The following is a 24,160-nucleotide window of genomic DNA, read 5'->3' on the forward strand; positions in this document are numbered from 1 at the left end:
GTATTGCATATAGGAGTTATGGGATTGATCGCTGTTCGTTTTCTTTCATGTTACAGTTCTGTGTATAGTTAAGGTTGTATAGAATATATTAAGAGTTGCAGTTTTGTTTATATGATGTTGTAAAAATGCTAATTATGATGGACTCCAGAAATTTCAAAAATAATTTCGAAAAATTCATAATTTTAAAAATCTCTGGAGTTCTTCATAATTATCACACACAAATGTGTCTCTCCATTGTTATATCAGCTCTTGTAAAACTTTTGTTCACCATGTCATGTTTGTTCAGTAATATTTGTCTAGCGAGGTTACAAATCTCATGATTTTCAACATAATTTTTTGTTTTGTTAAATTTTTGTTTAAAGTACTACATTTTGCATATTTCTAAATCACTGTTTTAGTGAATTGTTATCTCGTGTACATACAAGAATTTTTCACATCTCAGTATTTTCTATCAAATTATTAAGGATATGTTTAGATTTTCGTTAAATTCTGGTCTGTATCCTTCTAGTTATGACCCTCATGATATGACATTTCTATTTTCTATGACTGAAATCCATACTCCATGCAAAACGTACATGTAATCTTTTGCATTGCAATCTTATTCACAGCTAAATGGTTATTTTGTGATTTTAATTACATGTTATAATTACACAAAAGATTCAAAGGTCCAGTATTTATTGCAAATTGTCTGTATGTTCAACTTGGACATGAAATAAAGCACATACTTCAGTATTGTTGTTTGTATTAAAAATAGAGAAGTTCTAGGATTTGAATTAGTAGTTTGAAATTCTTTTTTATATTTTTTTCATTGATACATTTTCAATAAAAATATTGCTGTTCTATCAGTGTTGAAAATTACAAAGTTGGAGTCCTATCAGTATATATGAGCCAATAAAGATGTGTGTCCTGTCGTATTTTGCCCCGGCCCCAACTCCAGTTCAGTTCAGTTTATTTTCGTTCAAACCATGGAATGGTACATGAGGTAACTACTAACACATCATATCGTTGACCCATTCGTTACTTTAAACGGAACAGCCAATACACCCTTTGACCTTGACGACTCTCCATATTTGGTAATGATTACACGGACAGGTGAGTTTGCAACAAACATGTCTTCATTGTCAGTGATGAAAGGAATGCCAATTTCAGAAGACAGGAAAATATTCAGTGAATGTAAATATTCGACTACATTCGGCCAGCCTTGATTTGTCAAACAAACCATCGGTCGAACACTGATTCAACATAACCATGCCACTGTCCATCTTCCCGAGTCAAGGGTTTCTGATCCGCCCCGAGGGTCACCATTGGCCTTCTCATGGATGGAATAAATAGTGGAAAACACAACAAAACTGAGTAAAGGCATGTTATAAAGTTAATTTTCAATTACTCCAGGTATACAAATAGAATTTAATATTTTTCATCAGGTAGGCTTTCTACACAGAAACAAATTGATGATCTCATATTGTATTTTGTCTGTAAAAAGGGACGGTTCGGACCCCCTTGACCCCCTCTCTGGATCCGCGGTTGTTTCCGGTTAATTTTTTTTTTTAAAATCCTTAAAAGGTTTACACATTGCAGACTAGTTCCTTGTTTGCATAACGTTTACATTATCTTGAAGTACTTGGAAGATGTTTGTCATTTTCAGATTCCAAAGACATCTTTACAGAATTTCGCGACGGATCTAGAACTTGCAATACCTTTCTCAACATTGCCGAACTGCAATCTTGTATTTCCGGACTGCCTCTGATCGATTTAGGGTACTAGTCAGTGGGTAGCTCAAAACCTTTGCTAAAGTGGTTAGTTTAGCCACTGGTGAAATTTACTATCCACTCTATAACTAACCATGTTGCTCAATGTGTATTTAGCCCTAGGGTTAACTAACCAACGGTTATGTACATGTACATTTAACCATTGCTTAGTGTCCCATAATGCAACATCTTTCGTCTGACATGTAAACAGTAATGACTGCCTTCAATGTAGATATGGCACATGAAATGAAAACGTTTCACCTGAGCGGACGCTGTTCTTAGTTCACCAGGTGGGACGGCCTTCATATCAGTAAGTATATTCTACTCAACGTCATAGATATGTGATAGTTAAATTGATAAAAAAAAAACTTTATGTAACTGAACCCTGAAGGTTATCGTTGTTTGTATTGAGCATTAGATCTGTAAATCATATCCAATTCAGAGTGGTGTATTAAGATAAAGATAACGAACAGTGATCCATCCCATAAAGAACACAAAATTAACAGTAGGGCAAACATGAACCCCTGCACATACCAGAGGTGGGATCAGGTGCCTAGGAGGAAGTATCCTCTAATGGCTGGTCACATCCGCCGAGAGCCCTATATCTTGATCAACTAAACAGAGTAATTTGTAATCAAATTCAGTATTTAAAGAACTGCTTAACAATTAGTATGAAACACGCCAGATACCACTCGACCTAACGACAGGTTGTATTTGCATAAATATCACCATAACGACCAAAAAATTTACGAAATATTGACTTTAAACGAGACTGTTGAAATCCCTGTAACATAAACTTGTTTGTCAGTAGCCTGCCTAGATGTAAGAACTGATCATACGCAGAACAAGCTCTTGCATATCGAATAAGTTGAGAGAAAACACTATTTGAAGGTGATAATGGAATATTGCTACATAAATATGGGCAGTTGATGACAAAGAAGCTTAAATCATTCCGTTTGTCATAAATTAAGTTGTTAGTTTGTTGTCAACATCTATGTTCAATAAAATATCTCAGTACAAAGCAAATGTGGAAGACCCTGCACTATGGTGTCTTGTTTGTAGGCGAATTAAACAATTGACCATGATAAAGAGAATAAACGACTACTGGTTCATCGTCGCAAAGAAATAATGTATCGCAAAGTCTAATTTTGACAGGAAGACCACACAAAGTGTCCCGACAGCAACATTTTAGAAAATACTACATCAAGAAAATATCAATAGATCTCATTAAAAGAACAAGCATGCGGTATATACTGTTTTCAGGATAAAAAAGTCTATCAACTATATCTCGCCCTCTCTGAAGATTTGCTAGTTTTAAGGTTCATTCATTATAGATGTGAAAGTTGAAGATAACGAATAGTGATCAATCTCATAACTCCTATAAGCAATACAAAATAGATAGTTGGGCAAATACGGAACCCTGCATACATGTAAACATGTACCAGAGTTGGATCAAGTGCCTAGGAGGAGTAAGCATCCCCTGTCGACCGGTCACACCCGCCATGAGCCCTATTTCTTGATCAAGTGAACGGAGTTATCCATAGTCAAAATCAGAGAGCCAGAAACGGTCTAACAATCGGTATGAAACACATAATACAGCATTTGACCCAATGATAGATTGTATTGACAAACGAGATTGTTATAACGACCATAAAATTTGCGAAATGCTAATCTTAAACAAGATTGTTGAAACCCCTACACCACAAAGTGAGCCGGTAGTCGGACAAACTTCTTTACGGTTCACCGTACATATTGTAGTTGATTTAATCTTTTACACAAGATTTCGAAATAGGAAGTCTCTACTGATGTCAGGTACTTATTCTCATGTGATATATGTAATTCGATACGGTAGTTATATATGGTTGTTTTCCAAGACTTTTTCGTAGGTAATCATCGTTTACAATAGAAGTATAATCATGTTAACTGGAGGACGGATATATTTCTACATATGCAAGTGGTTCTCTCGGAATTCAGGAAGTATAATCATGTTAACTGGAGGACGGATTTATTTCTATATATACAAGTGGTTCTCTCGAAATTCAGGATGTCAGACGCCAGTTTTTATGGTTTCAGGTTCGTCAACTAAATCCATATCAGTATCATCTTCATCCGACACAATTTCTTCGTCGTCATCTTGATCATCCTTGTCATCTTCAAAGTCAGTTTCCTCGATTAAATGTGTTGCCAGATTCAAAACTGTATAATACAAAATATCATAATTCTCATCTCTGCATCCTTGTGAGCTACAGTCATGGTTAAATGCAAGTACAAGACATAAACCAACAAAATGTAACAGAAACACCTTTTAAAGTAAATATTTGAAACGAAGGAACAGTCACTACTATAGGTTTGACGAAGCGCCAGGATCGAGCCCGGGAATTTCGATTTCGAAGCGAGCTCCCTGACCACCACCGATGAGGAAGGCGTAAAATGAATATCACAGTTTTTTTTTTTACAAAATGTCGTGTATTGTCACATAAAGAACTGTATATGATAATAGCCTTTCCGGGCTAAAAAAGTAAAACTATATGGCAAGCCAGAATCTTCAATTTCATATAAGATACGTAAAATTTAGTTTAATGTAGTTTGTCTATACTACGTATTTACCGTCATTTGGAGAAAGAGGACCAGAATGAACTCAACATCTTGTTTCTTACCAACATTTTATTAAAATGCTCATTTTTATTTCAGAGAACATCTCGCACCTTTGGACAAACAAATTTCTTCTATCACATGTACTAGAAAGAATAATCGTAGATAATACAAGACTTCGCGCGATGTTTATGTCCGGTTCTACCATCGAATGCTTTGGAGAAATACAGCCCTTAACATATGTAGTCCTTTATAAATCAATTAAACTCTGAATGGATGGTATGTATAGGTTATCACATGAAAGTTTTGATCTCGGTCCTGGTATCGGCCAGGTTTGTAGGCTGAGTGCCAAATCCATACCGAGGTCTGATGTGATGTAGTTTATATCAAATACTAAAACACAATCCAACATGAATCGAATTGTTGATAAGCAACATGTGAAGGAAATTGAAAGAAATACCAACACCTCGTAAATGCGAGAAGGCATGATACTATATATACCTTGTCCTGTGAACAAGGTCTGATGGATCTCCTCGCGGGTGCAGTGGCTAGGGTTTCCTTTCAGGGTCCAGTGAATGACTCTGCCAGGTTTAGACTCACACGTAACAAAACCCCTGTTACCATCCAAACATAATACCTTTGGTTGCTAGAGAAAAGTAATTATGATTCGTTGTCAATATTAATATTTGTTGTTCTTTCGTCTTTCACATGATTTTTACTAGTTTTTGAGCTTGACTATGCACCTAATATAAAATATTACATTCATGAAATTTTATATACATATATACAGAACAGAAATAGTCAGAAGAATAAAACTTTTGATATTTTCAGAAAAATCCTCTATCATGATATATACTTTTTAATTACACATTTATCGTGAAGATCAAACAACGATAACATTTGTTTCATTTCTAACAGATTGTAACGATGAAAACACAAAAACCTTGTAGGAAATTGTTTAAAAGAGCGAAATTAAAATGACAAATTTGACAGAAATGAAGACATCGGGTTGATATGTTTTTTTGCTCCCCCGGATATGTTGGCTTTCAACGACTGTGTAGCAGTTTTAATGATCGTCCGTTAGTCCCATGTTATTCACCTTGCACCGTGATTTCGAGTGCTCAGGGTTTCAGACGAGACACTGGATGGGTTGAAACGTATTATAAAAAAGCATTTTCATTGCGTTTGAGGCCAAGTAAACTATTTGCCACTCCACATAGGCGATAGTTTACTTCTCCAGGCATATTCATAAACCACGCTCAATGTCCACAACCATTCTGGTCTATATAAGATTAGGTTTCCTAGGACTACCTACTCCTTCTAAATATCCATTTAGTTTCATTTTAATATCAATAGCATTAAAGCAGATATCATTTACATATTTTGCACATATATGTATACACTATATATACCAAGTTTCGTCCCGCCAAAGTTACAATTTTGGTAGAGGCCTTCCTGCTCTATATCACTATGCATTTAGTTTTTCTTTTTTAAAAATTGGTCAATTTTTGCCCCGCCCCTAATGCCCAAGGGGTGCGGGAGTACTAGAATATACGATTTATTTCCCCCTTGTCCCAAATATATTTTATACCGAATTTGAAAGGAATTGGAATGGCAGTTATCAAAAAGAAGTTAAAAATGTTCTATTATTTACACATTTAATAACTGACTATTTTGGCCCCACCCTGATACCAAAACTCCTACCCCTGTGATCATTATCTATTTAGTTTTAATTTAGTATCAACAGCACTAACGAGGATGTTATTTAAGTGTTTTACACAAACACTATATACCACGTTTGACCCCACCCTGGGGTCAGAACCCCTACCCCGGGGACCATGAAAGTCACAAGTTCGGTAGAGGTATCCCTGCTCTATATCACTATACATTTAGTTTTTCTTACACATTTGCAGTTGTAGAGAAGATTTTTGAAAATTAGTAAATTTTTGGGAGTCTTTGCCCCGCCCCAAGGCCACAGGAGACCTGAAATGTACAATGTATGTCAGCTTTTTTCCAAAGATGCTTCATACCAAATTTGAAAGGAATTAAAATGGCAGTTACCAAGAAGTTAAAAATGTTTATTTGTTAACGCATGACGGACGTAGACCAATTGCAATAGGTCACCCGAGTAAAGTCAGGTTACCTAAAGAACGATGAAATGATGACAAAATCATCAATCATCAGCCATTACATAAAATTACTATAAGCAATGATTTCTGAAAACAGTTTTTTATGTATGCTAAATTGTATTGGAAGTTATACTAACGTAAGTATCGTGTCTGAATGATGTCACACATTGAAACGTATCTGTACTCCATATTCGGAAGGTTTCCTCTCTGTCCATAACAGCGTTTGATAAAAAGTAAGGATTTCCGGGAGCAGAAAATAATTCGGTAGAGGTGTAGTGTCCTAATAATCTCTTCACCAATTCTCCTAAATAACACACATAAAATACAGGAGAAATGACCAAAAACAAAGAATGATTGACTATATCCTTCGTACGATAAAAAGTCGAAGAGGAAAATAGCAAAAGGCAAACATAAAAAAGAAAATTTGTACAGTAGGGTTTAGAATTCATTTAACAACGCGATTGAATGGCAAACTACCGCGCGGTAGATTACATAGTACTATTGGAAATAATGCTACATTGATATAATTTTTAGAGTTACCGCAGATACCATGCATATAAACACAATTGATGGATTCGCAAAAAAGCGAAGATGCTGTTTTATAAAACATGCCCTACTCTAATTGCAGATGACAAAGTTGGAGGAACTTCATTTTACTGTCGATGCCAGAACGTTTATACTACAAAAGTGAGGTCCTGACAAGGGTTGGGGTGAACACTAAAGATTTTTTATGTACAGAAGAACACAGCAAAATTTTTTTTTCATTCGCGGTAATGTTGTCTTTCCATTTATGCAAGTGACAAATATCTAAAAAATGTTCTTTTAAATGAATTGTTTTATTGTAAATATTGTATCAGTTGTTCAGTTTAGATACCTGTTTTGCTATCCCACACCCGCAGACTACCGTCATCGTGTGACGTTACGATTTGACGATCGTTAAGAATTTTGGCTTCGAAAATTGAACAGTCACTCTTTCCTTTTAAAACGAAGTCCTCAACATCCTGGTAGCGGTCAAAAAGATCAATTGCTGTCCCTTGAAGAACAATTAAAAAAAAATTAGCATGCAAACACAAATACATATCATGTGTCTAAAAAGTCCAGTTTTACCCATTGAGATGCTCATACATAGTATCCTTCTTTCGTTCTATTCGAAATATATCATATTTTTTGTGGCGATTTGAAAGCTGATATAAAAACATTCATAGACAGTTTTAAGGAATATGATATATATTTCCATAAACGCAATAACGTAGCCTAGGCTCAGACCAAACAATAATGGATTCTAAAGTTTTTGTAATGTAACATGATACTATTTATTATTAATCATTCACTACAATCTTCGTATATGAACAAATGCACATACATCGTGGCATTAAAGAAATAAAATTCTGTAAAATTAATCATTAAATTGTTTTATCAATTTTCCTTGGTATCGAATTTCATGGACTGGTCGAAATATGCTTCCAGTTTTGTGGAAAATTATCCTTTGATTTCGTGGTCAAAGAACGAAAAATGTATTAGTTTTACCTTGAATGAAACTGATATCAGTATCATTTTGCATTGTATTTAATTTCTCTTAGTAGAAGCGGTATAAAGACTTACTGGAATCCACATCGTAGACTACAGAAATGAATTTTGTCGTATTTCCCGGGCGGTATCCTCTCGGGCGTTTCCGGTCTGTGAACAGTACAAACGTGTCATCGGGTGAGATTTCAAGTTCGAAGGAGATTTGTGGAAAGCCAAGTTCTGATGAAATGCTGATGACATAACGTGTTTGGCGATTGATGACGTCTATGGCATGTGTATGCTGTGAATTTTCGTGACCGACTACTAATAGACTTCCATGGGTCCCACTCTAAATTACATACAAAAAAAAGAAAAAAAAGGGGATCATGATATATCATAAAATAAACAAAATAACACCAACATTAACGAAATAAAAGAATGCCAAAAATACTGCAGATATAGCTTAATAAAACAACGCATTCCCTACTACCGCCCACCTAACAACATTTGCAACAAACAAACTTGTTGAAAATGAAAATTTATGTTTTCATAAGTATACTGAATACGATTCAACGTATGGAATATAATTTATTTCCATGGTTTCTCAATTAAGTAAAACGTGAAGATAACGAGCTTTGATCAATCTCGTAGTTTCTATTCCAAAAGAGTGGGGAATATTTATATAGTATTTATATAGGGAGGTTTAATATATTGTAACTTTTGAATATCAAAGAACATTTACAAATCCCTAATGTTTTTTTAAAAGGAATCATATATTTGCACTTATTAGTAAGCCAAAGAAGTACCTATTGATACACATCCATTTCTGTTGGTACCAAGTGTCCTTAATTCCGTGTACAGAAGTTTAAACTCATAAAAGACTTACTCCATGATGCTGAGACTCACTCACTGCATTATATTTTAAAATTGTAAGACGGTTTTTCCTAACAATATCTTCCCTAATGTTTTACTATCCGCAAATTGTGTACACCTCTCTCACTGGCTCATTCTGACCTTGAGGCTATCATGTGACCAAACTTTAATCTTTATTGCATGTACCCTATGACGCGTGTGTGATGTATTGACACATTGTAACTCTATATATTTTAAAATTATTTATCTTGATATATTCCTACGTAGCGATGTGGACCCCTTACAGTTTCCTCAACCTGTCTTTAGGGGCAATGAATTTAACAAAACTTGTATCTGAGGTGCATATGATGTGTTCCTGCCTGATCAGTGGTCCCAGTGAAATGTCAAAGTAACTCATTTCACTATTTCTGTATATCGTCCTTTGAAAAAGTCTTAAATCTGAAGAATTATTTTATATTAAATTTGAGTAACCAAGTACTTCGTTACTAGCTTAAAAATACGGATGTATATTTAATTGCTGTGATAAGATTTAAAAATTCATTTCAAAATTAAGGATTATCTCCCTCATGCATACATGTAGCTCTGGTCCTTAGACGAATTTGGCTCCAGTCTTTGGCACTTTGTTTTTCCTTTTAGCTCTTACAAGTTTATTGTTATTTCGGATTTCCAAAATTTCGGCTTGAGCATTACTGAAGAGACATTATTTGTTGAAATGCGCATCGGGTGCATTAAAATTGGTACCGTATAAGTTTTACAATACTAAACCAGTAGATACGGATAAGAGGTATAAAACAAAATCAACGACAACTAGGACAGCAGACGACAAATAACTAATATCAGAAAAGCTCCGTTGATCCCACAGGAGTGGTTTTATTAAAAATACAACGTACATTTAGTGTCTCTACTTTGCCTGAGATGCTATCTGGTGTCCTGATCACACATTTGGTACGCCCAGTCACAGAACACTGGATTTTGATGTGAGAACCTCCCCTTGTTGTCGTGGCTATTTCTGTAGAGATAAATAACCATTGGGAGCTAACGAAATAGGAAGATGCTCTTTCCTTCAGGAGGTAGTTTTATCATGTTTTTAAGGATTCTTAATTTATCCTTAATATTTGTCTTTCATACCTATTATAATCATGCCTTTGATGATTACATTCTTTAGCTGCTGAAATTCCAATTTTCCACATTTTTTTGCAGTTATGTCAAATCACGTTTTTATTTGATCAAAGAAATGAAATTTTTGATTATAAAAAAAGAATAATGACAAGGTTTCCACAAAATGCATACTCCACGAATATTGATGAAACCACAGCAAATTGAAGAAATAAGATCATTTATAATATATATATTATTATTATTATATTATATATTATTATTATTATATTATATATAATATAATCTCTATAATATATCCCATCTTTCTTGGCATTATCCACGGAGGGCGAATATATATACATGTATTTATCCGAGTAATTAAATTCGTTTTATGACTTTTAAAAGATTTTTCAACCCTGGGCAAAATTGTTTCTGCTTTATCCACAATTCCATATTTCCTCCATCCTTCTATCCACAAAGATTCTTTCCTATCTTCCATCTAGATTCTACATTTAACTCAAATACAAGTGAATGTCTGTTACTTAAATCTGGTACCTTGATTGTTAGCAAGTATGGCCACTTTCGGGTATTTCGGGGTACGACCCTGGTATATGATCATGGGTTTCATTGTCTCCAGACTCACATTTTTCAATTTTCTTGAATTTGTAGGCATTAATATGGTACTTTCCGTAACAAGACCAATAATCCGAGGTCGAAGCCCAGATCCATTCTGAATTGCAATGCAACAAAATATGTAAATCGAAAGAAAGATATGAATCCCGTATATTTGCCGAAATTCACTAGAAATTACAACATACAATATTTTGATTATTTCATGCGATACTCATGTAAACACGAAACATTTAAATATATACATCCGCAAACGAATTACAACATGTAATCTCTGAACGGTCTTGAATGTGGAATAGTTCACCACAGTTATTACAATGCAGACACGTACGATTTCCCCCTTCAATACTCTACTTACCTCGTGATCGTTGTAAATTTTGGCTTGCCGAACTTTGATTTTCTTTATAACATCATGAACTTGGATGTAAAAATCCTTTCCATGACTAACAAGTGTCACTACATAGTAACTGTTTGGTAGCTTGGTCATGTAGCTGTGAAAGAACAATATATTCAATATAAATTTTTCGATGGCTGACCACTAGATAGGAATATTTCCTTTTTCCATTTTTGTTAAAGAAGCAACTGTATATAATGTCAAAAGGGCTAGTCTTTAATTTATCGTGAGGAATGGTCGTGTAAAGTGTTGAAAAGTAATACGTTCTGATGTTGTTGATGTGAGAAAAGTTTTGCGATTTCTTTTTGGAATACATGTATTTTAGAATCCGCATTTGATTTACACCACTTCTATATATATATATATATATATATATATATATATATGCTAAAGAGACGTGGATATTAATGAGAGTGGTCATTTTGTTAGTTGTTAGTGCATTTCAATTTACTTTTTTGTACGGAGTCAATTTCGATAATAATCTTTTATCGCATAAATACCCCTTTGTTAAAATTTCCACGTTTACTGCAGTGAATCAGATGCTCTGAAGAAATGGAAAATCAAAACCTTTGTAATGCAAATGTCACACATGCATGAAATATAAAATTCTCTGGAAGGGAAGAAGCGAAGCACATGATTCGTGAAACACATAATAATTTTTTTTGAATACCTGACAGTTGTCCCGATGAAACCATCTACTGGACCCTTAACCATTGTGTTAGTAGCATTCCAGATCCAAAGACCACTGTCACCACATATCGTGGCAAACGTTTTCATGTCCATGGAAGAAACACAATAAACATCATGCGAGTGCCGTAAGATTGCGCTTCTCTCCCACGTATTGAGGTTGTAAAGAACGACATTCTCTTTTGAAGGAAAATAAAGATATTCGCCGTCAAGCGATAATTGGAACTTTTCAGAATAATCTCCTCGCTGTCCTGGGAAAAAAGGCAAATAACATTTTAATGTTTCTTGACACACACACACACACACACACACACACACACACACACACACACACACACACACACATATATATATATATACATGTATATATATACCTTGAATAACCCGAACTTTCTCTAACGTTTTGGTATCAAAGAGAATGAGGTCATTGATTAGCGCGGAGGAGACAATCACGTGTGTGTTGTCCTTGGTGATTGCAATGGCGTCTATGTCCATACCATCTCCTTCCTCATCACCATCAAATACGCGACAGAACTGAGTTGTTGTTTTGGAGTTGAGGTCAACTAGCATAAAACGCTTGGTATTGTAATCTACTAAAGCCATTAATGCGTCAGTACCTGTAGAGAAAAAGCATATTGCTTTAAAATCTGTTTATTGAGAGTGAAGGCAATGAAATGAGAAATTTTGACCTGGTCCTCCTTCTTTCTTCACGAAAACCGAAACAGTTATACATACATAAGTAAAAGTTGTACAAAAAGCTAGCACTAAATCCACAAATGTATATACACTAAACATGACTGTTCGTTGGTTTTGGCTCGGTAATCAATATGTTTCTGGAAGGGAATTAGGACAATGGGCTGATCAACAAAGCCCAAAGTGAGAATGTTTGATGTTGTTACGAAAGGAGGACGAGTTTGTTTTAGGATAAGACCTGAAAAACCATGGCGAGGGCTGGTGTAGGAACGATAAACATCACTGCTACAATCTTGAACGTCATGCATAACATTAATTTCTGGCACTTAGCATATAGCTACATGTAGTAATGAAACATTTTTGAAGGGACGTAATCAAATAAAAAAAAAACTTCCCTGAAAGAAAAACCAAACTATCAAACGTAGAATTGACATATACACACGAAAGAAATAGCTTGGCGCTATTTGTCCTAGTACAAGAAACAAAGAGACCAGTTAAATGTCACATCATAATCGTAGCATAACTGTCAAAAATGAATATTAGTAACATATTTCTGAGACTGCCTAGTTGGTTAGCTCAGTGAGTTAACGTATGACAGCTGATCTGAGACTGTCTAGCTGGTTAACTCAGTGGTATTACGTATGACAGCTGTTCTGAGACTGTCTAGCTGTTAACGTGTGACAGCTGATCTGAGACTGTCTAGCTGTTAATGTGTGATAGCTGATCCGAGATTGCCTAACTGGTTAGCTCAGTGAGTTAAAGTGTAACAGCTGATCTGAGACTGTATAGCTGGTTAGCTCAGTGAGTTAAAGTGTGACAGCTGATCTGTAGATTGTGAGATCGAAATCTATCACGGGCTCTAATTTCTTTTCCGAATATTCTCTTTCTATTAAAACTGTATTTTTTTTTTTTTTTTTTTTACAAAATAAAGAAGTTTCTATTACTTTCTTATTTGATGATCTTATCGTACATATCTTTTTGTTCCCATTCATATCAATTCTCTCTGGTATGGTAAACAACTTTAAAGCTCATTTGGATTTGATTGTATATTGGTTAAAGTTCATCTCAGGAATCTTTCACTCATATGGAGACGTCACCATTACCGGTGAAGGGCTGCAAAATTTAGGCCTATGCTCAGCTCTTATGGTCTTTGAACAGGGAGGGATCTTTATCGTGCTACACCTGCTGTGACACTAGACCTCGGTGTTTGCGGTTTCATCCGAAGGATCGCCCCATTTACTCGCCTCTTACGACAACCAAGGGATACTGATGACCTATTCTAACGCGGATCCCCACGGGAAGCCCATTTTGAAGTTGACATTCATTGTTCGACAATCATGAACAACAGCAGGGATTGAAAATAAAATTGACACAAACTTACCGTAGTTGAGGTTCATCAAGTAACAGACCTTGTAATCTGTAGGAAAACAAATATGTTGTAAATTTCACATGACAGTTTAAAATTTCAATACAAACCAGAAATTAAAGTTTTCGAAGTAAAAGAGTTAAAAAATCAAAACACTGGGGAAAAAACAAAAAAACAAAACAAAACACTCGGGGAGTTGAACTTAAACAGTTTTGTAAAACACGTTCTTTTCTTTTTACAATTTTTAATTGTATCAAATCTTTACACTTTTTTGTTGTTGTTTTCTTTTGTCGATTGACACTGCATAAGACTTTCTAATATATACATCATCAAGATGTAGATAATGCAGCGTGTCACGTATGAAAACATCACGATAGGGGATATACTCGTAATTTTTCGTAAAGATGTTACTTACTACTAAGAGACCAGTGAATATTTATCGGGGATTGGCACCGGTGCATTCCATATTTCCATTTTAAAAAAAACCATGTCCTATCTTCTAAGAATACATTGTACAAAAAAAGTCGCTGTCCTATATCAGATGTGTAATAAAAGTTTTTTGTTTTTGTTAAATTGTTGTTTAAAGTGCTACATTTTGCATATCTTTTAATTACCGTTTTACTGAATTGTTCTCTCATGTACTTACAAATATTTTTGACATCTCATTATTCTCCATGAAAGGTGGAGATAACGAACAGTTACTCGGTATTGATCCGTGTAGGTTTCGTGTACCTCCGTATAGTACCCGAGAGGTCGGTGTAGGTTTCGTGTACCTCCGTATAGTACCCGAGAGGTCGGTGTAGGTTCAAGTTCTAACCCATGAAAGTTATAGCGTATGACAATATCAATGTTTTTATAGATCACATGTATCGTAACTACAATATTTTAAAATCAGTTCATGAATAGACTATCACTACTTTGAAAAATACATTGACTATACTGACGTATTGATGTCACACATTCAAAATAATTAAATAAAAAAGCTGGAAAATATGCAGTTCCAAAAAATATTCAAATCACTAGCGCTTTCTGGAATTTAACAGCCATCCTCAGGTGAATACAAACATTGAATATATATATATATATATATATATATATATATTCTCTTTTATTGGTATCGGGATAAAATAAAGTCAAAAAATAAATTCCAATGCTCGAACTTTTATCTATATATCTATAGCACATTGTTTAAAAACCCGCAAGGCGAAAGCGCTATAGATAAAAGTTTGAGCATTGGATTTTATTTTTTGACTTAATATATATATATATATATATATATATATATATATATATATATTTATGTGTGTGTGTGTGTGTGTGTGTGTGTGTGTGTGTGTGTGTGTGTGTTTTAGGGAGTACCTGCCGGGTGTTGCGCGTTTTCGCGCTGACATAAATTTATTAGGTTTTTTGTTTACCTTATATATAAATATACCTTTCCATTTGATGCTGTTTACATTTAAGGAAGCAAATTTTCCTGTATTGGAATTGAGTTTTGAATATCGGATTACCTGTCTTGGTTCACGTTTTATATTCTGTTTGTTATGTATCAAAGAAAAGTGAAGGCGTGATGCGGCTCACACAAAGTCTCTTGCAATATATCCATGCGCGCTCTGCTTGTTGACTCAGAAAGTTTAATGAAGTTCAACTCCTAAAAAGTATTTACAAAATTTACTGTAGATATAACGCAGATCATATGAGGAACACTAGGAAGTTAATAAAGAAACGTGTACCATTTACGTATCCTCGTGGATCAGTAAGCATCCCATCTTGAATCGTTGTTGAATGAGTCTGATCTCCTTGGCAAAGATCGAAGAACTGAAGGTGGCGCTCTTTGTATATGCAGAGAGTTGATTTCCCTTTCCCCCCAATTACGTATAGTGAAAAATTTTCATATGAAACGTTGAATAGAATATCCCCGAGAGTGGTAAGACATAGCAGTTTGTTTGTTGTTCTGACCAGAATGTTGTTGTCTTTGTTCACAAAGTTAACATTGGTGACTGATTTATCCAGATCCTCAATGCTTCGAATAAGTTTTCCTTTTTTAACATCCCAAAGCTTGACGATGTTACTTGTGGCACCTACACGTACAAAAACACGATACAATACGATACATTCGGTAATACAAAGTATAAATTGACTGACTATCTAGACAAGAGTATAAAAAAGTTGCAAATTATTCACGAATGTATTAAAAATAAAAATTAAAGTTTAACTTTGCAATTGGTTAAATATGAATTTCACATATTCAACAATCTTAATTTTAATATAGATTGATTTTACGTCTCTAGATTGATTGATTGATTGAATATTGTTTAACGTCCCTCTCGAGAATATTTCACTCATATGGAAAGGTCACCACTGCAGGTGAAGGGCTGCAAAATTTTGGCCTAAGCTCGGCGCTTATGGCATTTGAACAGGGATGGATCTTTATTGTGCCATACCTGCTGTGACACGGGACCTCGGTTTTTGCGGTCTCATCCAAAGGACCGCCCCATTTAGTCGCCTTCTACGACAAACAAGGGGTACTGAGGACCTATTCTAACCCGTATTCTCACGGAAAGCCGTCTCTAAAGAATTAAGTAAAGGAACCTTTAAACTTATACATGAATGGCGATGATAACGAACAGTGATCAATCTCATGAATCACATATACATGTACAATACAAAATAGATAATTGGGAACACATGGACCCCTGGACACACTAGATATAGGATCAGGTGCCTAGGAGGAGTAAGCATCCCCTGTCCACCGGTCACACCCGCCGTGAGCCCTATATCTTGATCAGGTAAACGGAGTTATCCGTAGTCAAAGTCAATGTACAATCAGAATATAATGTAACATTGAAAATCCCTAAAGATTTATTAAATATTAATATAATGTATAATAAAATGCAGGTATAATAAATTCATTCTTGTTAAAATGAAAAAAAAAATGATGGTGCTGAGACTGAAATTGATATCGAATAATTAGTTATTCTATTTACTTCTTCTAATGCGAAATACCTGTAGTAAATATATTTCACTGCTTTGATGACTAGTAAATAGTTTTTGGGTTTATAGAAACGTTGCACACTTTACTGGTTTAGGAAGAAGTATTTTAGGAATTTTCTTACGGAAAAAGGAGTCCGTAGCCTCCGATGTAAATACAATGGCGACTTTATGCATAATATTGAATTCAAGGATACATTATTCCGATGATCTATAATGTTTTTTCTTTCTGTTTCTCAATATTAGGAAATATTACCTGATCAAGATATAGGGCACACGGCGGGTGTGACCGGTCAACAGGGGATGCTTACTCCTCCTAGGCACATGACCCCACCTCTGGTGTGTCCAGGGGTCCGTGTTTGCCCGACTATCTATTTTGTATTACTTATGGGATTTATGAGATTGATCACTGTTCGTTATCTTCACCTTTCATTTAAACTTCGTTCTCTGGACATTTCATTATACAAATAAACCTTTTAGAGAGAGTTCATTACAACCTTCTTTAAGTGTATATCACAAATGACCTCCCTAGAATAGGATTCATGTTTTACATTGGTTTACTGGTTATTTGTATGTCTGATAACTCTCTGTATTAATTCTTGATATCAGTTTGTTTTACTGTAATTCTACGTGCACATGTGAACTTTCTTGACCAAGGTACGACCTAAGCGTGTGTTATATTCTATTTACCTGTGACTATCTTCGTCCCATCTTGTGTCATATCAAGAAACATGACATCCTCATCATCACCGTGAAGAGCGTACTCTAACTGACCTCCAGTCTGTGTCAACACGCACCTGTTGCTGTTAAGATACATTATACCAGATTCTCTGCACTGTTGTAGAAAGTCTTTTGTATCCTAAGTCAAATGAAAAGCCATAAAGATATATTTTACTAGTAAACATTATGATTTAAACGCACCTTGTTGAAATCACTTTGAGTATTCTGGGCTAGTAAAATAAAATAAATTGAAATCAAAAGAATATAATGTAAAGCCAATTGCTGCATTGTTTTGTATGCATCACATTACGGGAAAGAAGTCTCTAAGAAATTTGTGCCTGTAGATGACCTTTGTAATCATACAGGACACACTCTTGCGTACATTGATGTAGGTTAGAGAGTAATACACGGAATAATCACGTCCGTCAAAGTCGTCTGTCAATCAATGACAGCAATTAGTCTTGTCTCCCGTATTGACGCTTGCGTATTTGCGGCTTCTATTTGCCAAAGCTGTCATCTAGGGTTCTATGGTTGACGATATTGTCACGAAAAAAAAAAAAAAAAAAAAAAACCAAAATAAAACCGCAAGCCACGTAGTAAATAAAAATATTGAGGATAATGAACAGTGATCAATCTCATCAATGCTATAAAGAACACAAATTTGAGAGTAAGATAAACACTGATCCCCAGAAACAACAGGTGGGACCAGGTACCTAAGTGTAGTACATTGTTGATTGGTCAAACTGCCACGAGCTCTCTATCTTGATGCAGAAGGCGGATTAATATTTAGTCAAAATCGGTATATTAATATAATAATCACATCAGACAGCATGCAACCTAATGGCAGGTTGTATTTGCAAATAAAATCAATATAACGACCATAGGATTTGCGAAATGATGGCTTTATCTTTATTGTCAGTAGTCTGCCTCGTTTAAAATTTGATCATACGCAGAACATTTCTTGTGTATAGATTCAATTGAGAGACATAAACAACATATGCAGGTGATGGTAGAATGTTGGTATATAAATATGGGAAGGTGACGATGGAGAAGATTAAGTCATCCTGGTTGTCATAAAGTTGGTTTGAAAGTTTGCCCTTAACACCTATGTTCAGTAAAACATCCAAACATGAAGTAGATGACTATATGATTTCTTTTATTTCGAGTTCACTTGGATATATTGAATCAATATGAGAATGAAAGTAAATAATATATCTAAATCTCAAGTTGAAGGAAGATATTTCTTCTTCTCATGTAGAAGCTTTTTAATAAAGCCTGCCTCGTAAGAAGACGAAAACAGGTTAACTAACAAAGGAACATAATGTGTACTCATGGGAATTACAGTAGACGTTTGGAAGACCTGGCTTTGATTTCTCGAAAAAAAACCTCAGATTTAAGTTTGAATTTATTATTGCAGCAGTCAAAGTGTGAGTAAAATCTGATTCTAAGTTCAAGTTTTGATTTTAGTTTTTTCTTTCGAGAAATCCAGACCCAATATCCGAATGCTCACATATACAGTGTCAATAAGGAACTCCAGTATCCGAATGTTCACATATACAGTGTCAATAAGGAACTCCAGTATCCAAATGTTCACATATACAGTGTCAATAAGGAACTCCAGTATCCGAATGTTCACATATACAGTGTCAATAAGGAACTCCAGTATCCGAATGCTCACATATACAGTGTCAATAAGGAACTCCAGTATCCTTTTAATATCAATTTCAGAGTACTTGTGCGTATAATCAGAATGGTTTTTAACAAGATATGAATATTTCTGAGTTTCATTTCATTGAGGAAGCAGCTGTCTATGATGTTAAAAAGAATATCCTTCATTTTATCACGAGGAATGGTGGTGCAAAGTGTTAAAAGTACGTTCTTACACTGTTGATTTCGGAATAGTTTCACTAAAAGTTCTTTAGAATATTTGAAAATCCACACTTGAGTTACATCATATGTTGTGTCACATTACGTCTGAAGTTTCCTTCACAGCAATTAATAGTTTAATTAAAAGTAAAGATAGATGCTTGATAGAACATTTAGTGGATCCTGCAATGCATTTTTTGTAAGGGGTTTGTAAAGATTTGGAATCCAGTATAGATACGTCAACTCAAATTCACTTATTCCATTGACAGAGATACTAAATGTGTTAAACGTGATTTTGAAGAATTCCACCTTATGAATATATCTGAAATACTTAAATACCGGTCAAAGCGCTATTTATAGATGATCGCACTATCTGCATAACCGAAACATTTACCTTTTTGTCAACAAAACCACTGTCCATGGCCATGTGTGTATATATACCGCTTTAAGAATAACCATGCATTGTAGCTAATAACTCATGAGAAAACGATCCAAACGAAAATGATAGCATCTTTAAAATACAACTAATATTCGATTGAATTCCACTCCATGTGTTAATATTTTGAGTTCTATTTCTATCAAACTGTTTTTTGTATTTGCCATGTAATGCATCATCAAGTTGCAATAACAGCGGCACCAACAGCGAGACCAAACACGATGAAATACCAGGTATTTTGCCAAAATATGTCACATGTTCATAGTATCATAGATACTAGTGACTTACATCAGTGTCATCGATGATAAACACATAATTACTAATTAGATGCTTCAAGTATTCTCTGATGATTTACCTCATTGCATGGTAGACGTCCCAGCATCTGAGATACCAGCAAACTCGCGTCGTAAAGTAGTGCGCTTTCTGAGAGTCTCAGCGAGTGTCCAATTTGGCTGATCGCTTTATCGTTTGGGAAAAATTCATGCGCAATTTCAAAGTCATCTAAAAGTTGCCTGCAATGGAAGATCTTTAGAGATAATCAATGGTTGATAGTAAATTTAAAGTGTATAAGATCACCTTTGTAAAACGGTACTTATTCCAATAATAAAACATCATGATCTCAGAAATAAAAAAAACCCAGTATGATCCTTGCTTAGAGGAAGATATTTCTTACAAATATAATTTTCCTTTCTGCTATAACTATTATTGCACATAATTTATAATATTGATACTAAAATTAATACTAAACTTCTGTAAAATAATTTAAAGGTAATTATTTGACAAGCTGATAATGTTTATAACACTGAAGTAATAATGTTAAGAAATTGTATTCTACCGAACGGAAGTTCCTTTCAGTCGGTGTATCAGGAATTGAAAGTTACATAAGCACTCTTTCTTGGTTTTGGGTAAATCTCCCGACATGACTCTGTGAAATGCAAGGTTATTGAGCTTGCGTGTATTGTAGCGGTCACCAGTTAGGAATGGCTGTTCAGCTACCTGTCTGTCCGCAGCGTGTTCATTACCGTGTTGGTCTATGTATGGCTTTCTATTACCTGAAAATGATTTCTTACATTTTTGACTTGACAAAACGGGAATTCTGTATGTATTAAAAGAAATTAACCCATGGTTACAACTAGCGTGCATGTTGTCTGTAATGGCATAATTGATGATAGTATAATTAACTGACCTTCATGTAAAGATATTCATGCACTCAATGTCAAAGTTCTATCATTTACTGTTACCAAATTATAGAGTGTGACAGACGAATAGACGCCGGAATGATAACGGCCTTAATAGTATGAGTGTGGGATTGGAAAATTCCACTAAAGAGACAAGGTGTACAGAGAAATGTGAAAATAACGAACAAGTGATCGATCTCATAACTCATATAAGCCATACAAATTAGAGAGTTGGGCAAAAACGGCCCCCTGGATATACCAGAGGTGGGATCAGGTGCCTAGGAGGAGTAAGCATCCCCTGTCGACCAGTCACACCCACTGTGAGTACTATATCTTGATCAGGTAAACGGAGTTATAAGTAGCCACAATCAGTATGCCAAGAACGGCCTAACAATCGGTATGAAACACGTCAGACAGCGTATGACCCAATGGTAGTCTATCACGAGATTTCGTTAAATCCCACATGCAGCAATCTTGTTTCGAAGGTGGATTGATTGATTGTATATTGTTTAACGACCCTCTCGAGAATCCTTCACTCATTTAGGGGCGTTACTATTGCCGGTGAAAGGCTGCGCAATTTAGGCATATGCTCAGCGCCTCTGCTACACCGGCTGTGACACGGGGCCTCACAAGCATAAACAATGAAGGGCATTTATTTCAAATTTTATTTACAGGTTTGTGCTTCAATTCATGAGCTTTGAAAACGTTAAAAAGATTGAAATCTTCATTTGAAATTAGATGAAAGACTACATGTAACTAAACAGTCAAAAAGACTACATGTGACTTTATGTATTTCAACTAAAAACAAGATTATCCCCCTCGCAATTATTTGGAGAAAACATAAAAAAATATAATACTACATGGTTGAATTACATCGTAAAAATTTGTCTTGCATGGGAAATAATATGTATATCATTATATATTGACGAAGTATATATATTGTGTTACTAGTATAATATAAATGCCCCCGCTGATATTCAAGTGAGAATGTAACATTGGGTGCAAATGAAACAAAAATAGAAAATCAAATTGGTGTTTTTTTTTAATTACTTGTTAGTATTATTTTTAAGGAGTTGAAGGTACATATTGACGAATTAGAGATTTTATATAGAATCATCCATTTAAGATGACAATAAAATAACATTTCATATTTAAAATGATATATACCATGTCAATATGGTGTGATAAGAATAAATCGAGACTTAACAATTAAAAATGTTCGATGTCTAAGGGCAATAACTTTGGTGAAAATAGGTCAGTCTATATAAAACTCGAATTTGATTTGTAAGTCATTAAAAAGAAACATGTAAAATCTGCTTATTAACGACAGGAAATAAATATCCGAAAAAAAGGAATAATCATAATTTTTTAAAGTCTAAGGGCAACGTCTATGCTGAAAATTAGTCAATTAACATGAAACTATACCTTGATCTGTACCTTATCAATATTAAGATACTAAATTTAGCTCTTTATCTACAGTTACAGCAAGCAACACCTTCGCTAGCCAAGGGTTTACGATCCGATCCGCTTCTCTGCAAACCCTTGGCAAATTTAGTGCGATTTTGGTACCCTCAACTTTCTGCATATGATTGGACACAGTAAAAGTCCATTGCTCAATCAGAGAATGTGTTACGTTAGATCACGTTCAAAACAAAGGAATTTAAATACCTACAACTGTCACTCGGCCGTGTATCAAATACATATTCAAACCAACGATGTCACGTGCGCAGTTCAGACTCGTATCTGCGTAAAGAAGTGCATTTTATTTACTACAGTACAGTACCATAAGTTTAATATGAAACATCTCTTGTAATTCATTGTTTTATACATGTTCTATCTATCCCAGATTTAAACAGTTGCGTCAAAGCTATTTTCCTCAATTTGGAATTCACCTTACACGCGTGGTGTTATTTTTAGACGTAGATTCAACGACTACATATATTTCATGGGTTCACCACATGTTTATTTTCTAAGTAATAATCTCACTGATTTCTTTTACAAGTATGCTCTTAAGAGATAATTAAATCTATTATTAATATTTTAAATGATTTGCATACCACATTGCGTTATTCTCTGAGCGCAGCAATTTCTAAACAACGAGCGCAGCCATTTCTAAACAACTTTTAAACAGTAGCTGAAACACGCATTTTCATTGGATAAACATGATGTAATCCAAACAGGGTTGTTGTTTTATCCATCCGCTAGAGGGCGTCACTCAAAGCTACGAAAATCGCACTAAATCTGCCAAGGGTTTGTAGAGAAGCGGAATAGATCGTAAACCCTTGGCTAGCGAAGATGAACAAAGAAGTCCAGAAAAAGTTAATTATTAGAAATTTTGGAAGTCTAAGACAATAATAGGTCAATCGATTTGAATCTCAAATCTGATTCAAGTCATCAACATGAAGACATGTACCAAATAATAGTTCATTATCTACAAGTACGACATAAGCAATCCGGAACACTAACTATAACGGACTGACGGAATAACAGACTAATAGTTCATTATCTACAAGCACGACATAAACAATCTATAACGGACTGACGGAATAACAGAATTCTACAAGCACGACATAAACAATCCGGAACACTAACTATAACGGACTGACGGAATAACAGAATTCTACACGCACGATATAAACAATCCGGAACACTAACTATAACGGACTGACGGAATAACAGAATTCTACAAGCACGACATAAACAACCCGGAACACTAACTATAACGGACTGACGGAATAACAGAATTCTACACGCACGACATAAACAATCCGGAACACTAACTATAACGGACTGACGGAATAACAGAATTCTACACGCACGACATAAGCAATCCGGAAAACTAACTATAACGGACTGACGGAATAACAGAATAATAGTTCATTATCTACAAGCACGACATAAACAATGCGGAAAACTAACTATAACGGACTGACGGAATAACAGAATAATAGTTCATTATCTACAAGCACGACATAAGCAATCCGGAAAACTAACTATAACGGACTGACGGAATAACAGAATAATAGTTCATTATCTACAAGCACGATATAAACAAAGCGGAAAACTAACTATAACGGACTGACGGAATAACAGAATAATAGTTCATTATCTACAAGCACGACATAAGCAATCCGGAAAACTAACTATAACGGACTGACGGAATAACAGAATAATAGTTCATTATCTACAAGCACGATATAAACAATGCGGAAAACTAACTATAACGGACTGACGGAGTAACAGAATAATAGTTCAT

At 34.9% G+C, this 24,160-nt stretch overlaps 1 protein-coding gene across 1 annotated transcript in view; it reads right to left on the bottom strand.

Moving 5' to 3' along the window:
* Positions 1-3,736: 3,736 nt before the first annotated feature.
* LOC125654855 (NACHT and WD repeat domain-containing protein 2-like) overlaps positions 3,737-24,160 on the bottom strand; it is a 31,684-nt gene continuing 11,260 nt past the window's right edge. The window contains exons 15-29 of the mRNA XM_048884960.2: positions 20,562-20,778; positions 20,082-20,238; positions 17,395-17,563; positions 15,447-15,794; positions 13,732-13,767; positions 12,032-12,274; positions 11,641-11,908; positions 10,935-11,067; positions 10,502-10,676; positions 9,739-9,857; positions 8,072-8,324; positions 7,344-7,502; positions 6,607-6,773; positions 4,842-4,986; positions 3,737-3,944 (exon numbers count right to left, since the gene is read on the bottom strand). Of these exons, the coding sequence (XP_048740917.2) occupies positions 3,796-3,944; positions 4,842-4,986; positions 6,607-6,773; positions 7,344-7,502; positions 8,072-8,324; positions 9,739-9,857; positions 10,502-10,676; positions 10,935-11,067; positions 11,641-11,908; positions 12,032-12,274; positions 13,732-13,767; positions 15,447-15,794; positions 17,395-17,563; positions 20,082-20,238; positions 20,562-20,778 (2,738 nt within the window). The 3' untranslated portion in view covers positions 3,737-3,795. The remainder of the gene's footprint in view (positions 3,945-4,841; positions 4,987-6,606; positions 6,774-7,343; positions 7,503-8,071; positions 8,325-9,738; positions 9,858-10,501; positions 10,677-10,934; positions 11,068-11,640; positions 11,909-12,031; positions 12,275-13,731; positions 13,768-15,446; positions 15,795-17,394; positions 17,564-20,081; positions 20,239-20,561; positions 20,779-24,160) is intronic.

This window comes from Ostrea edulis, chromosome 7, assembly GCF_947568905.1.
Source record: "Ostrea edulis chromosome 7, xbOstEdul1.1, whole genome shotgun sequence".
NCBI classification, from domain to species: Eukaryota; Metazoa; Mollusca; class Bivalvia; order Ostreida; family Ostreidae; genus Ostrea; species Ostrea edulis.